The sequence below is a fragment of the Chlorocebus sabaeus genome, chromosome X, assembly GCF_047675955.1.
Source record: "Chlorocebus sabaeus isolate Y175 chromosome X, mChlSab1.0.hap1, whole genome shotgun sequence".
NCBI lineage: Eukaryota > Metazoa > Chordata > Mammalia > Primates > Cercopithecidae > Chlorocebus > Chlorocebus sabaeus.
Genome location: NC_132933.1, coordinates 5997108 through 6012168, shown reverse-complemented (window position 1 = coordinate 6012168; position 15061 = coordinate 5997108). Strand labels below are relative to the sequence as shown.

General features: G+C 44.2%; 1 protein-coding gene and 1 pseudogene across 3 annotated transcripts; both read left to right on the top strand.

Moving 5' to 3' along the window:
• Window positions 1-235: 235 nt before the first annotated feature.
• On the top strand, window positions 236-4914 carry LOC103232729 (melanoma-associated antigen 8). 3 transcript variants are annotated; one of them, XM_037988878.2, is made up of 4 exons: window positions 236-332; window positions 2109-2387; window positions 3165-3226; window positions 3302-4914. In XM_037988878.2, exon 4 carries the CDS (start codon window positions 3365-3367, stop codon window positions 4319-4321), a length of 957 nt encoding a protein of 318 aa, XP_037844806.2. In that variant the 5' UTR covers window positions 236-332; window positions 2109-2387; window positions 3165-3226; window positions 3302-3364; the 3' UTR covers window positions 4322-4914. The 3 variants fall into 3 exon arrangements, with proteins under 3 accessions (XP_037844806.2, XP_037844805.2, XP_037844807.2); XM_037988877.2 differs by lacking the exon at window positions 2109-2387; XM_037988879.2 differs by lacking the exon at window positions 2109-2387 and having other exon boundaries at window positions 2914-3226.
• A 7937-nt stretch (window positions 4915-12851) lies between these two features.
• Window positions 12852-13555, top strand: LOC119620899 (deoxyuridine 5'-triphosphate nucleotidohydrolase, mitochondrial-like; annotated as a pseudogene).
• Window positions 13556-15061: the final 1506 nt, after the last annotated feature.

The following is a 15061-nucleotide window of genomic DNA, read 5'->3' as shown; positions in this document are numbered from 1 at the left end:
GTCCCCCCTCCACACCCTTCCCTCCACTGCCACCTCAGGGGACTTGGAATCAGAACCTTGGGCTGAGGGAGGCAGACACTATCAGCAGAGTACGGGGCTCCAGGATCCGCCAGATCTCAAGATGAGAACCTTGAGGGATAACTGAGCCGCTCCTCCCTCATCCCCCGCCCCACTGGAATCTGGTTCCGCCCCTGCTGTCCACCCAGGTGAGCCCTGGGTGGACGGATGTGACGCCACTGACGTGGCCGCGGGGATCAGAGAGAAGCCTGGTTCTAAGGGGTCAGCTTGAGATCGACTGAGGGAAGCGGGCCCAGACTCTGTGAGGAGGCAAGGTGAGACCCTAAGGGAGGACTGAGGAGGCCCCCACCCCTCATGTAGAACCCGAAATAATCTAGCGCCTCCCCTGCTGCCAGCCCTGGACCACTAGGGGGCAGACTTGTCTGGCTGGGCCACCCCTAGCCAGCCCTGCGCTTAAGCCACAGGGGAATCTGGAGTGAGAGCTTGGTGTGACCAGAGCAGGGCTGGTTAGCAGAGGGCAGGGCCCAGGTTCTGCCAGGCATCAAGGGCAGGACCCTGAGGGAGGGCTGAGGCCCCACAGAGCACATCGCTGCCCCTACTGTCAGCCCTGGGCATGGCGGCCGGGCATGGCAGCCAGGCATGGTGGCCGGGCATGGCGGCCGGGCTAGCTGATTCTGACGTCCCCATCCGGGGATGATGCAGCGAAGGGGCTTCATAAGCACGGCCTCAGAGGAGCAGAGGGAGGTCCCAGGCCATGCTGGGAGATGAGGGAGGCCTGAGGGGACCCAGGACCCCAGGACAGGAGGCCCACCCTACCTGTCTGAGACCGAGGCGCCTCCACATTTGGCCTCAGGAATCTGAGGGACTGAGACTCAAGTCAGCAGGGGGGTGGTGCCCAGCCCTGCCAGGAGTCAAGGAGAAGAAGAAGAGGGAGGACTCAGGAGATCTTGGACTCCAAATCAGTGGAGAACTCAGCCTTGGGAGGTCCCATGATCTGTGGCTGCATGTGGCGCATCCTTGTTGCGGTTTTCAGGGTGTCAGAAAGGAGAGGGCTGTGGTTTGAGGAGTGAAGTCTCAGGTCACTGGAGAGAGGTGCCCCAGAGCCCTTAAGGAGGACTCAGCAGACCTCCCGTCACTGACCTAAGAAACCTGCTCCTGCTCTCAGGTCTGGGCACTCCAGGCAGGACTGTGGGGAAGGGAAGTGGCCCCCCAACTTTCTGATCGGTGGCCTCAAGGAGATGGTGGCCTTGGCATGCAAGACACATCCATGGTTCAGCAGGAAGGAAAGGGCCATGCCTTGTCATGGAGTAAATATGAATAACTGGATGACACCCAGATAGAGAAAGACCCCATGAAACCTACTACTTCTGTCAGCCTTGGGAATCCCATGCAGGGGTGTCCGTGTAGTGCCCCCATTACTTCTGCCTCCCGGGTCTCAGGGAGGTGGCAACCTCGGTCTGAAGGGCGTCCTCAGCTCAGCAGAGGGAGCCACACCTGTTCAACAGAGGGACAGGATCACAACATCTGCAGGACCCAAGGTGTGTACAACATCTGCAGGACCCAAGGTGTGTACTCTTTGTGATGACTGGGGGTACTCCTGGCCTGGAAAGAAGGGACCCCACAAAGTCTGGCTAACTTTGGTTATTATCTCTGGGGAAACCCGATCAAGGGTGGCCCTAAGTGGCAATCTCACCTGTACTATGGGCAGGAAGTTGGGGAAACTCAAGAAGATGAGGTATTCATGGTAAGAGGAGATGTCTGCTCATATCAGCGTGTTGTGGGTTGAGGAAGGACAGGCTCCATCAGGGGAAACATGAAGAACCCCCTGAAGGCCTTAGAATCCACCACTCAAGAACAAGTAGGGACAGACCCTAGTGTCATGCCTGGACACCCCACCCAGTGGTCATTAGATGTGATGGCTCCTCATTTCTCTCTTGGGATCTCAGGGAAGCGAGGACCTTGTTCTCAGAGTGACTCAGGACAAAGCAAGGACCCCCATCTGGGCAACAGACTCACTGGTCCAAGAATCTACAAGAGTCTAAGTGACAACACTGAGGGAAGATTGAGGATAGCCACGATGGTTCTCCTAGCAGGCAAAAAACAGATGGGAGCCCAACAGAAATCTGCCCTGCCTCTGTTGTCACCCCAGAAAGCATGAGCAGGACTAGCAGCTGAGGCCCGCTGTGTGATACCAGACTCATTGGCCTCAGGGAGAAGAAGGCTTTGGTTTGAGGGGGCTGCATTCAGGTCAGCAGAGGGAGGGCAAAGGACCTGCCAGGAGTCAGGGACTCAAAGGACACCACTCACCAAATACACAGGACTGAACCCCTCCCTGCACCTTCTGTCAGTCATGGGAAGTGCAGGAAAAGGTGGGTGGATGGAATCCCCTCACTTGCTCTTCCAGTGTCTCCTGGAGATAGGTCCTTGGATTGAGGAAGTGGCCTCAAGTCAGCCCAGGGAGAGTTTCAGAACCTGGAGGCATCAAGATGAGGACCAACCAGGATCCTCACGTTTGGACACATGGGCCCCAATGTATTTTGTGTAGCTATTGCTGTTTTCTCACCCTAGGACAGGACACATGGACCCCAATGTACTTTGTGTAGCTATTGCTTTTTCCCCAGGAGGCCTTGGGCACATGGGGCCAGATGTGGGTCCCTTTACGTCCTTCTCTTCCATATCAGGGATGTGAACTCTTGATCTGAAAGTTTCTCAGGTCAGCAAAAGGGCCAGATCCGGGCCCTGCCGGGAGAAAGGTGAGGGCCCTGAGTGAGCACAGAAAGGACCATCCACGCAAAATAGTGGCGAGCTCATAGAGTCAGGCTCAACCTCCTGACAGCACTGGGGTGCTGGGGCTGTGCTTGCAGTCTGCAGCCTGAGTTCCCCCTCGATTTCTAGGAGCTCCAGGAACCAGGCTGTGAGGCCTTGGTCTGAGGCAGTATCTTCAGTCACAGAGCATAAGAGGTCCAGGCAGTACCAGCAGTCAAGCTGAGGTGGTGTTTCCCCTGTATGTATACTAGAGGCCCCTCTAGCATCAAAACAACAGGAACCCCACAGTTCCTGGCTCTACCAGCCCTTCTGTCAGTCCTGGAGCCATAGCCTTTGTCCAGAGGCTGCACCCTGAAATGCCCTCTCAATTCCTCTTTCAGGTTCGCAGGCAACAGGCCAGCCGGGAGGTCGGGAGGCCCCAGAGGAGCACTGAAGGAGACCTGTAAGTAGGCCTTTGTTAGGGCATCCAGGGTGTGGTACCCAGCTGAGGCCTCTCACACGCTTCCTCTCTCCCCAGGCCTGTGGGTCTCAATTGCCCAGCTCCGGCCCACACTCGCCTGCTGCCCTGACCTGAGTCATCATGCTTCTTCGGCAGAAGCGTCAGTCCTGCAAGGCTGAGGAAGGCCGTCAGGCCCAAGGAGATGCACCGGGGCTTATGGATGTGCAGATTCCCACAACTGAGGAGCAGAAGGCTGCATCCTCCTCCTCTACTCTGATCGCGGGAACCCTGGAGGAGGTGCCTGATTCTGGGTCACTGAGTCCTCCCCAGAGTCCTCGGGGTGCCTCCTCTTCCTTGACTATCACCAACGACACTCTATGGAGTCAATCCAATGAGGTTTCCAGCAGCAATGAAGAGGAGGGGCCGAGCACCTCACCAGACCTAGCTCACCTGGAGTCCCTTTTCCGGGAAGCACTTGATGAGAAAGTGGCTGAGTTAGTTCATTTCCTGCTCCGCAAATATCAAATTAAGGAGCCGGTCACAAAGGCAGAAATGCTGGAGAGTGTCATTAAAAATTACAAGAACCACTTTCCTGAGATCTTCAGCAAAGCCTCTGAGTGCATGCAGGTGATCTTTGGCATTGACGTGAAGGAAGTGGACCCCGCCGGCCACTGCTACGTCCTTGTCACCTGCCTGGGCCTCTCCTATGACGGCCTGCTAGGTGATGATCAGAGCACGCCCAAGACCGGCCTCCTGATAATCGTTCTGAGCATGATCTTAATGAAGGGCAGCTGCGCCCCAGAGGCGGCAATCTGGGAAGCATTGAGTGTGATGGGGCTGTATGATGGGAGGGAGCATGGTGTCTATTGGGAGCTCAGGAAGCTGCTCACCCAAGAGTGGGTGCAAGAGAACTACCTGGAGTACCGCCAGGTGCCCGGCAGTGATCCTGTGCGCTATGAGTTCCTGTGGGGTCCAAGGGCCCTCGCTGAAACCAGCTATGTGAAAGTCCTGGAGCATGTGGTCAGGGTCAATGCAAGAGTTCGCATTTCATACCCATCCCTGCATGAAGAGGCTTTAGGAGAGGAGAAAGGAGTCTGAGCAGGAGTTGCAGCTAGGGTCAGTGGCGCAGGTTGCTGGAGGGCCTGGGCCAGTGCACTTTCCAGGGCCACAAACAACCCCTTCCCTGTCCTGTTACATGAGACCTATTCTTCACTCTGTTTGAAGAGAGCAGTCACCGTTCTCAGTAGTGGGGAGCATGTTGGGTGTGAGGGAACACAGTGTGGACCGTCTCTCAGTTCCTGTTCCATTGGATGATTTGGAGGTTTATCTTTGTTTCCTTTTGGAATTGTTCCAATGTTCCTTTTAATGGATGGTATAATGAACTTCAACATTCATTTTATGTATGACAGTAGACAGACTTACTGCTTTTTATATAGTTTAGGAGTAAGCGTCTTGCTTTTCATTTATATTGGGAAACCCATGTTGTTTATTGAATTCAGACACTATAAGAGCAGAGGATTAAGGTTTTTTAGAAATGTGAAACAACATAGCAGTAAAATACATGAGATAAAGACATAAAGAAATTAAACAATAGTTAATTCTTGCCTTCTTTGTACCTCTTGGTGTACCCTATGTATCTGGATTTGCTTGGCTTCTTTGAGAATGAAACTGAATTAAATATGAATAAATAAGTCCCCCTGCTCACTGGCTCATTTTTTCCCAAAACATTCATTGAGCTTCTGCTATTTGGAAGGCGCTGGGTTAGTACTGGAGATGCTAAGGTAAGCCAGGCCCACCCCTGACCTTAGGGTGGTAGAGTCTAGTATCTGCAGTCACATAACTAAGGTGGCCAGGTATCCTTTAAGATCTAAAAGGAAAATAAGAGGGATGAGCATGTGGAGCAACAGGTGAGAGTGGTGGAGTGTACATGCCCTGAGCCAAGGCCTTTTGGGCTTTGGGAAACTGCAGTACCTTTTGGGTGAGCTGATTCTAATGAAGCGGGGTGGGGCCAGAGCCAGATTCTCAGAGGACAAGAGAAAAGCTTAGAAGGGAAACCTGCTCAGCAGTTCCTTTTGGATGGTGGATGAAACAGAGAGGCATCTCCTCCTGGGGCAGGAATGGGAGGTATCCTGCACTCTTGTCTCAGTGAGGTTGAACACAGCACACAAAGTTGGTGATGGATACCCATCATACACATGGGTTTCCTGAGAGATAAGCATGAATCTGCTGAGATATGAGGCCCAGATGCCACTGGACATGTGCTTGTTTTCCTGGTTGTGAGAGCCAGAGCTGACTGTATTAAAAAGGCATTCTGATTAGCTTATCTGAAGTGCAATTTGGCCAGTTTTAACAAGGGAAAGATTTGGGGTGGTGATATAGTGAATGAAAATGGTGGTTTAGATGGAAAAGAAGCTGAGAGAGAGGGAAGGACTTTATTCTTGACTCATATTCTAGGAGCTCTGAGTTGCATTCCAGTTGAGGAAGACTCCTGCACATTGAATTTTTGAAGTATACCCTCTGAGTGGGTAAGCTTACTGAAATTCATTGACAAAACTTCCTTTTTTGGCTAAGTAATTCTTCCAGATCCTAATAAGCTGCATATTTTCTGATAAGTCCTGGAGAAATCAACAAGAACAAAATCCAAGAGTGCTAGGATCTGGGGTCAAATAGTAGAAATATAGTCATCTGCCGTTCTTTAAACTTCTAAATTACACAAGGCCCTGAGCCAGGTGCATCATTTACATTGCATACACTCCAACAGTGCTATTGAACAGGGATCATCACACCTGCTTCACAGATGAAGAACCCAAGGCTCACAGGGCTTGGGCATTTCCCAGGATCACATGGCTAGTAATAGGGCTGGAACCAGATCTCTAATGTGATTCCTGTGGAGCCCATGCTCTTCCCATTCCTGACAGCCTGACGCCCACCTCCTGAGTAGCAAGTAGTTTATTTCTCAGCACTGCATCATGTCTCTCAGGTGACAAAAAGAAGGAGCCTGAGGCCAAGGTACTAAAGCAGGTCAAAAGAAGGTGACAAGGAGAATCAAACAGCATTAGGGGCATGGTGGTTCCCCTGGGAGCTGACTGTTGGGTGCTTTCTGTTGAGTACCTACTATCAAACATGTTACGGGAGAGCCTACAAGTGCTCATCCACATATTGGATTCTCTCCTTCAGCATATAGGACAAGTACACTCCAAGCCAGCATTTCTGTCTGGCTCCAGCACTTTCCTGAATTACAACACCCTTCATCTGGTCCCCCTCATGTACCCTCTGTTCCATCTCTGGGAACCTAGCCTGCTGCTTGCTCTTCTCTGCTACATCTTGAGGCTGCACAGAATCACCTGCCTTCCCCAGGACATGGAACATTCCTATCCCCTGCAAAAGTTCCCTGACTTTTCCACCACTCAACCTCAGTCCTGTCCCACAGCCACAGCCACTCTGGACTGTGACTTTAGACACCTGGTCCTCTCTCCCTGGGAGTCCTCTAAATACTCTTTGTTTTCTCAGTGGAGTGTGAGTGGAGTCTGCATTGCACATAATCTCTTGATTCTTGGGATACAACACAGAAGGTAGAGAGTAGTTTGTCTAAGTCACTAGCATATTTGCAGAAGGATTGTAATGAGCTTCTTATTCAAAGCTGGGGACTGAACAGGCAAATGGATGGTGCTCAGGAATCCCATTCCTTCATAAAAGGTAGAAGAAGAGCAACCATCTCCTGAAACTGAATTCTTACAAATCCTGGGCTCCTCCTAGGATGTGAGAAACTGTTCCTTGGTGGACATACCAGCTGGAATTTGAAAAGAAGCAGCCTTCCACTGCCTCCCGTTTGGCATCTGCCCCCAGGAACATACTGGCTTTCAGTGTGACTAGTGGCACCTATACAGGTGTTCAGACAACAGCAATCATGTGGAGGGTAGCAGAGAAGGTGGGTAGGATTCTGCCCCTGCATCAGATGCAAAGAGGAAATCCTCAGCCTACTGAGAAGACAGATGGTGTTGCAAAAGGAATTGCAGAAAATGCTATGGAGTGAAGAAGGTGAACTCACCCAGCTGGCCTTACAGGATTATCTTCAAATTAGATGGGTTAATGTATTTGGAAGCATCTGACACATAGCAGTCCCTTACAAATTAAGAGAAATTCAAAGAAAATCTGATCTCAGAACCTTCTCCAAGAAATTAAGGGTGTAGTTATCATGACAAATTATAGTTTGTGTATAGTTGCCTTTATTTCTAGCTGTGTTCAAAGCCAATGCTTCTCAACAACAATATTTTTTTTTAATTTCTCAGATTGACATCAGACATTAGGACTTGTCTGATCTATCAAAAAAGCTAACTATTGGTTTTGTAAAGTTCATTTATTGTTTCTCTGAAATTTCTGAAATTTTAATTTCATTAATTTTTCTCTTCCTATCTATACCACCCCATCTCTTTCTTTGCCTTAGTTTTAATGTACTTTTCCTCTACTGGTTATTTAAGAGCAAATTTTAGATGTTTTATTTGAGCCCTTTGTTACTTTCTAATGTAAGCATTTAAGGACATAAATGTTTCCATAGGCACTACCTTAGCTGAATTCCACAAATTTTAAAACATCGTATTTCCATTTTTGTTTATCAGAAAATATTTTTTAGTTTTCCTCAAGAATTTTTTTAAACATAAAGTAGTAACAATGTGTTGTTTATTTAAAAATACTTGGGGACTTTATAGGTATGTCCTTTGTTATATTTGTACTTTATTCCTTTATAGATTTTTAAACTATACTTTGTACAATTTCGGTTGTTTTAAATTTTTTATGGGTTGTTTAATGGTCTATCTTGGTAAAAATTCCACATACACTTGAAAATATTATACATTCTGTTCTTATTCTGTGGAGTGTCCAGTAAAGGCCAATCAGATCAAGTTAGTTCCTTGTGTTGTCATTTTCTTCTATAACCTTGCAGAGTTTCTGTCTACTTCAGCCATTTACTCAGAGAGGAGTTTTGCAGTCTCCAAATGCAAGTGTAGATTTGACTATTTATGCTTTCAGTTCTATCAGATGTTGTTTTGCGTATTTTGAAATAATGCTTTTAAGTGAATTAATGGGATTATGTCTTGTTTCTTAATTAACTCTTTTATCATTGCATAATGTCCCTATTTATCCATGGTAATTTTCCTTCCTATAAAGTTTTAAAAAGTTTACTCAATGTAATCACTCCAACTTGCTTTTTTTAATTTTTAATTTCATTATTTAAATTAACAGTAATTTTGTTTCTTTATGTGTCCTGTTCTGTGGCCTTAGCCCATGTATAGATTTAGGGAACCACCACCATCAAATCATTTTCCACAATGGTTGTACCATTTTCATAATTCCCACTAGCAACATATCAGATTTAAAGTTGTTCTTCATCTTTCGTAGCACTTAGTAATGGTTCTTTGTTGTTGTCGTTGTGGTTTTTTTTTTTTTTTTTTTTTTTGAGACAGAGTCTCACTGTCTTGCCCAGGCTGGAGTGCAGTGGTGTGATCTCAGCTCACTACAGCCTCTGCCTCCTGGGTTCAAGCCAGTCTCCTGCCTCAGCCACCCGAGTAGTTGAAATTACAGGCGTACACCATCACGCCTGGCTAATTTTTTTTTTTTTTTCTGTATTTTTAGTAGAGATGGAGTTTCACCATGTTGGCCAGGCTGATCTCGATCTACTGGCCTCAAGTGATCCACCTGCCTCAGTCTCCCAAAGTGCTGGAATTACAGGCTTTGAGTCACAGTGTCCAGCCATGTCTTTTAAATATCTTTTTCAAATATATGTTACCATATCTCATTATGGTTTAATATGCATTTCTCTAATAGCTGTGATGTAGAATAATTTTTCATGTGCTTATTTGTCATGAATATGTCCACATTGGAAAATGCCTTCAAACAACTACGCATGGAAAGAACATACCACAAAATAATATGAGCCATCTATGAAAAACGCACAGCCAACATCATATTGAATGACCAAAAGCTGGAAGCATTCCCCATGAGAAGTGGAACAAGACAAAGATCCATACTCCCACCACTCCTACTCCACATGGTACTGGAATTCCTAGTCAGAGCAATCAGGCAACAAAAAGATACAAAAAGGCATCCAAATAGGAAGAGAGGAAGTCAAATTATCTCTCTTAGTAGATGATATGGTTTTATGCCAACAAAACCTCATAGTCTGTGCCCAGAAGCTCCTAGATCAGATAAATAACCTCAGCAAAGTTTCAAGGTACAAAATCAGTGTACAAAAATCAGTAGTATTTCTATACGTCAACAGCATTCACAAAGAGAGCCAAATCAAAAACAAAATCCCATTCACAATAACGATGAAATTATAAAATACCTAGGAATACAACTAATCAAGGAAGTGAAAGATCTCTACAATAAGAATTACAAAACACTGCTGAAAGAAATTGAAGTTGACACAGACCAGTGGAAAAATACTCCATGCTCATGGATAGGAAGAATCAATATTGTTAAAATGGCCATACTGCCTAAAGCAATTTACTGATTTTTTTTAATTTTTTTATTTTTATAATTTCTTTCTTTTTATTATTGATTTGTTTTTATTATTATTTTTTATTGTACTTTAAGTTCTAGGGTACATGTGCACAACATGCAGGTTTGTTACATATGTATACATGTGTCATGTTGGTGTGCTGCACCCGTAACTCATCATTTACATTAGGTATATCTCTAATGCTATCCCTCCCCGCTCCCCCTACCCCACAACAGGCCCCGGTGTATGATGTTCCCCACCCTGTGTCCAAGTGATCTCATTGTTCAATTCCCACCTATGAGTGAGAACATGCAGTGTTTGGTTTTCTGTCCTTGCAATAGTTTGCTCAGAATGATGGTTTCCAGCTTCATCCATGTCCCTACAAAGGACATGAGCTCATCCTTTTTTTTATGGCTGCATAGTATTCCATGGTGTATATGTGCCACTGATTTAATGCTATTTCTATCAAACTACCAATGACATCTTTATGTAATTAGAAAAAAATATTCTACAGTTCATACAGAACCAAAAAAAGAATGTAAATAGCCACAGCAATCCTAAGCAAAAAGAGCACAGCCACAGGCATCACACTAGTCAACTCTAAACTGTACTATAAAGCTACAGTAACCAAAACAGCAATAATATTGGTAGAAAAACAGACACATAGACCAATGAAACAGGTTAGGGAACCCAGAAATAAAGCCACACACATACAACCATCTGACATTCAACAAAATTGATGAAAACAAGCAATGAGGAAATGACTCCCTATTTAATAAATGGTGCTGGAATAAATGGCTAGCTATAGGCAGAAGATTTAATTTGGGCCCCTTCCAGTTTCAACTCAAGATGGATTAATCTTTAATTCATCAACTAAAACTAGATTGAAGACTTAATTCAAAAATCTAAAACTATAAAAATCCTAGAAGGAAACCTAGGAAATACCATTCTGGAACTAGGCCTTGGCAAAGATTTCATGATGCAGATTCCAAAAGCAATTGCAACAAAAACAAAAATTGACAAATGAGACCTAATTAAACTAAAAAGCTTTTGCACATCAAAAGAAACTATCAACAGAGTAAACAGACAAGCTACAGAATGGGAGAAAATATTTGCAAACTATGCATCCAACAAAAGTCTAATATCCACAATCTATAAGAAAGATTAACAAATTAACAAGCAAAAACAACCCCACTGAAACTGGGCAAAGGACAAGAGTAGGCATTTCTCAAAAGAAGCCGTACAAGTGGCCAAAAAGCATATGAAAAAGTGTCCAACATTGCTAATATTAGAGAAATGCAAATCAAAACCACCATGAGATATCATTATACAAGATGGCTACTATTAAAAAGTCAAAAATAACAGATGCTGCTAAGGTTGTGAGGAAAGGGAACATTTATACACTGCTGGTGGGAATGTAAATTACTTCAGCCACTGTGGAAAGTAGTTTGGAAATTTCTCCAAGAACTGAAAACAGATCTACCAATTCACCTAGCAATCCTATAACTGGGTATGTACCCAAAGGAATACAAATTTTTCCACCATAAAGACACATGCACACAAATGTTCATCACAGCACTACCCACAATAACAAAGGCATGGAATTAACCTTGATCCCTGTCAATGGTAGACTGGATAAAGAAAATATGGTATACATACACCATGGACTATTATGCATCATTAAAAGAAAGAAATAATGCCCTCTGCAGCAACAATGATGCAGCTGGAAGCCATTATCCTAAGCAAATTAGTGCAGAACAGAAAACCAAATATCCACATGTCTTCACTTGTAAGTAGAAGCTAAACATAGAGTATACACGGACACAAAGGAGGGAAAAAGAAACACTGGGGCCTACTTGAGGGTAGAGATGGGAGTACCTACCTTTCTTGGCTGGGCACGGTGGCTTATGCCTGTAATCCCAGCACTTTGGGAGGCTGAGGTGGGTGGTCAGGAGTTCGAGACCAGCCTGGCCAACATGGTGAAATCCCATCTCTACTAAAAATACAAAAATTAGCCAGGCATGGTGATGTATGCCTGTAATCCCAGCTACTCAAGAGGCTGGGGCGTGAGAATCGCTTGAACCCAGGGGTTGCAACAAGCCGAGAGATCACGTCACTGCACTCCAGCCTGGGTGAGAGAGTGAGACTCTTTCTCAAAAACAAACAAAACTACCTATCTGGTACTATGCTTATTACCTGAATGATATAAAATTGATGCACCGAACTCCCATGACATGCAATTTACCTATGTAATGAACATGTGCCCCTAAAGCAAAAATAAAAGTTGGAGAGAAACAAAAAATAATTAAATAAAATGTTTTTAAAAAATAAATGCAGTACAAACTGCAAAACTAGAAAAAAAAGTGAAATTACCAAATCATTTTCCACAGTGGTTGTACCATTTCATAATTCCGACTAGCAACATACGAGATTTTCTTCATCCTTGCTAACACTTAGTAATATATTTATTTTTTAATTCAGTCATTTTCGGCCAGGTGCAGTGGTTCACACCTGTAATCCCAGCACTTTGGGAGGCTGAGGTGGGCAGATCACCTGAGGTCAGGAGTTTGAGACCAGCCTGGGCAACATGGCAAAACTCCGTCTCTACTAAAAGTACATAAACTAACCGGGCATGGTGGCAGGTGCATGTAATCCCAGCTTTAGGAGGCTGAGGCAGGGGAAGCCTGAATCCAGGAGGTCGAGGTTGCAGTGAGCCGAGATTGCGCCACTGCCCTCCAGCCTGGGCAACAAGAGCAAGACTCCGCCACAAAAAAAAAAAAAAAAAAATTTCAGTCATTTTCAAATATGTGTTTTGCTATCTCATCATGGTTTAATTCTCATTCTCTAATAGATGAGATGGACAGTACTCTTTCATGTGCTTATTTGTCATGTGTACGTCCACTTAGGGGAAGTGTATATTGATATTTTTTGCCCATTTACAAAATTTGTTTGTGTTAAATGAATTCCTACGAGTCATTGTTTTGGACTAAGGTCTGTCCCCAGGTCCCAGGAAAAACAGACCAAAACAGAATGGAGACACTGGTGCTAACTGCCACATAATCAAAGTGAACTTGGGTTCATCCTGTGCTCTCACTCTCTGGGCTCTTTCTTCTGCTCATCTTTTGCTCTGCCATGCCCTGCTCCAAAGAGATAGCTTCCATTTCTTTCCCAGCAAGTAGGCCTGGCCTGCTGAGGAGGGCAGCATGCAGCTGTGCTTTGCCCACTCTCCAAGCATGCCATGGTTCTGACCCATGAGTGTTGACTGACCGTGGATTATGTATAATGCCTATGATTATACAATACCATCTATGGAGTAAGCTTTTACGAAAACGAACATTCAGATAGCTCTTCCTTCTGGATGTTATGGAGGAGTGGCTCTGGTCTGGCCTGGCTGCAAAACACTTTATAGATATAGGAGCTGGTGTCATAGATGAAGAGTATACAGGAAATGTTGGCGCTGTCTTGCTTAATTTTGGTAAAGAAAGGTTTGAAGTCAAAAAAGGTGATCAAATTTCACAACTTTTTTGTGAACAGATTTTTTTTATACTTTAAGTTCTAGGGTACATGTGCACAACATGCAGGTTTGTTAAATAGATATACATGTGCCATGTTGGTTTGCTGCACCCATTAACTCATCACTTATGTTAGGTATTTCTCGTAATGCTATCCCTCCCCTAGTCCCCCACCCCCTAACAGGCCCCGGTGTGTGATGTTCCCCGCCCTGTGTCCAAGTATTCTCATTGTGTGAACAGATTTTTTATCCATAAGTAGAAGTTCAAGCTCTGGATGAAACTGAAAGGCATTCAGGAGGTTTAGGTTCCACTGGAAATAATTAAAATTTATGTCAAGAATCGAAAAGGAAAAATCATACTTTTTTCTGAAAAATAAAGAGTTTTTGCTTAAAGCGTTTTGTTGTTTTGTACTTCGGTAAACTTAACAGCTTTACCTTCTAAAGCTACTGCATTTTCTTTTGATCAAGGAGAGTTCCTCTGTTCAGATCACATTAAAAAAAGTGTTGTTTTGCTCCAATTAACAGTTTTATGTAAATCTGCTTTGTGATGACCTAATTCAAATGGTGTCTTTTTAAAACTCAAATGAATATCCATTACTAATATGGAAAAAACTTGTATTATTTAACTCAATAAATTATACCCCTTTAGCAATTTATTTTGTTTTAATTGCTTTAAATCATTAGCAATGCTTTTTATTCAATAAATTTGGATTCTTACATGGATACAAAATATTGCATAAGCTGAACCAAAAGAAATTTTTAAAAAATGAAAAGGAGAGTTAAAAGTTATTCCTGGTTCTTCCCTTCTCTTCACTAGTTTAATTAAAAAAAAAAAAAAACTTAAGATTCTTTGTGATGGTGAGAAAAGAGTCTTCAGTTTATTTTTTCATTTTTGTATTTCTCTTGGTAGATACCTGTTGACTGGTAGAGGTATGTTCATGAAAATACATGTATCTTGGGGATTTGTCACATTTAGTTTGTTCCCCTGAATTTCATCTGAAAACTAAAAAGTATCTGAGACAGGTCTCAATCAATTTGGAAGTTTATTTTGCCAATGTTAAAGACATGCCCAGGAGATAGGTCTGTGCTTTTCTTCAAAGATGATTTTGAGGGGTTCAATTTTTAAAGGGTAAAAGCAAGATGGAGGAGATAGAGAGTAGGCATGGTCACATTACTGAATACACATGTTGTGAGAGAAATAGGAGTGGGTAGGGGAATAATCAGTTATGCATTCCTCTCTCTCTCAGTAAATCGGCACTTTATGTAAGATCAAGTGAATGTAGAATAGCTACCTGTGGATAGACTTAACCTTTTATCTGTAGCTATCTGCTTAGGAACAAAAGGAAAGGCAGCTTCTTACATGACTCAGCTTTCAGCCTCATTTTCTTCTTTTGGCATGGTGAATGGCGGTCACACATTTTTATGTTTCTTTCACATTTCTCCCTCTTTTCTTTTGAAAATCTTTCAGACAAAGCATTTGTATTAGTCCATTTTCACACTGCTATAAGTAACTTCCTGAGACTGGGTAATTTATAAACAAAAAACGTTTAATTGACTCACAGTTCTGCATAGCTGGAGAGGCCCTCAGGAAACTTACATTCATGGTGGAAGGTGAAGGGAAAGCAAAGCACATCTTACACGGTGGCAGGAGAGAAAGAGCACAAGGAGGGAACTGCCAAACACTTTTAAACCACGAGATCTCATGAGAACTCACTCAGTAGCATGAGAACAGCATAGGGGAACCACCCCTGTGATCGAATCACCTCCCACCTCCCACCCGGTCCCTTCCTGGTCATGTGGGGATTACAATTTGAGATGACATTTGGGTGGG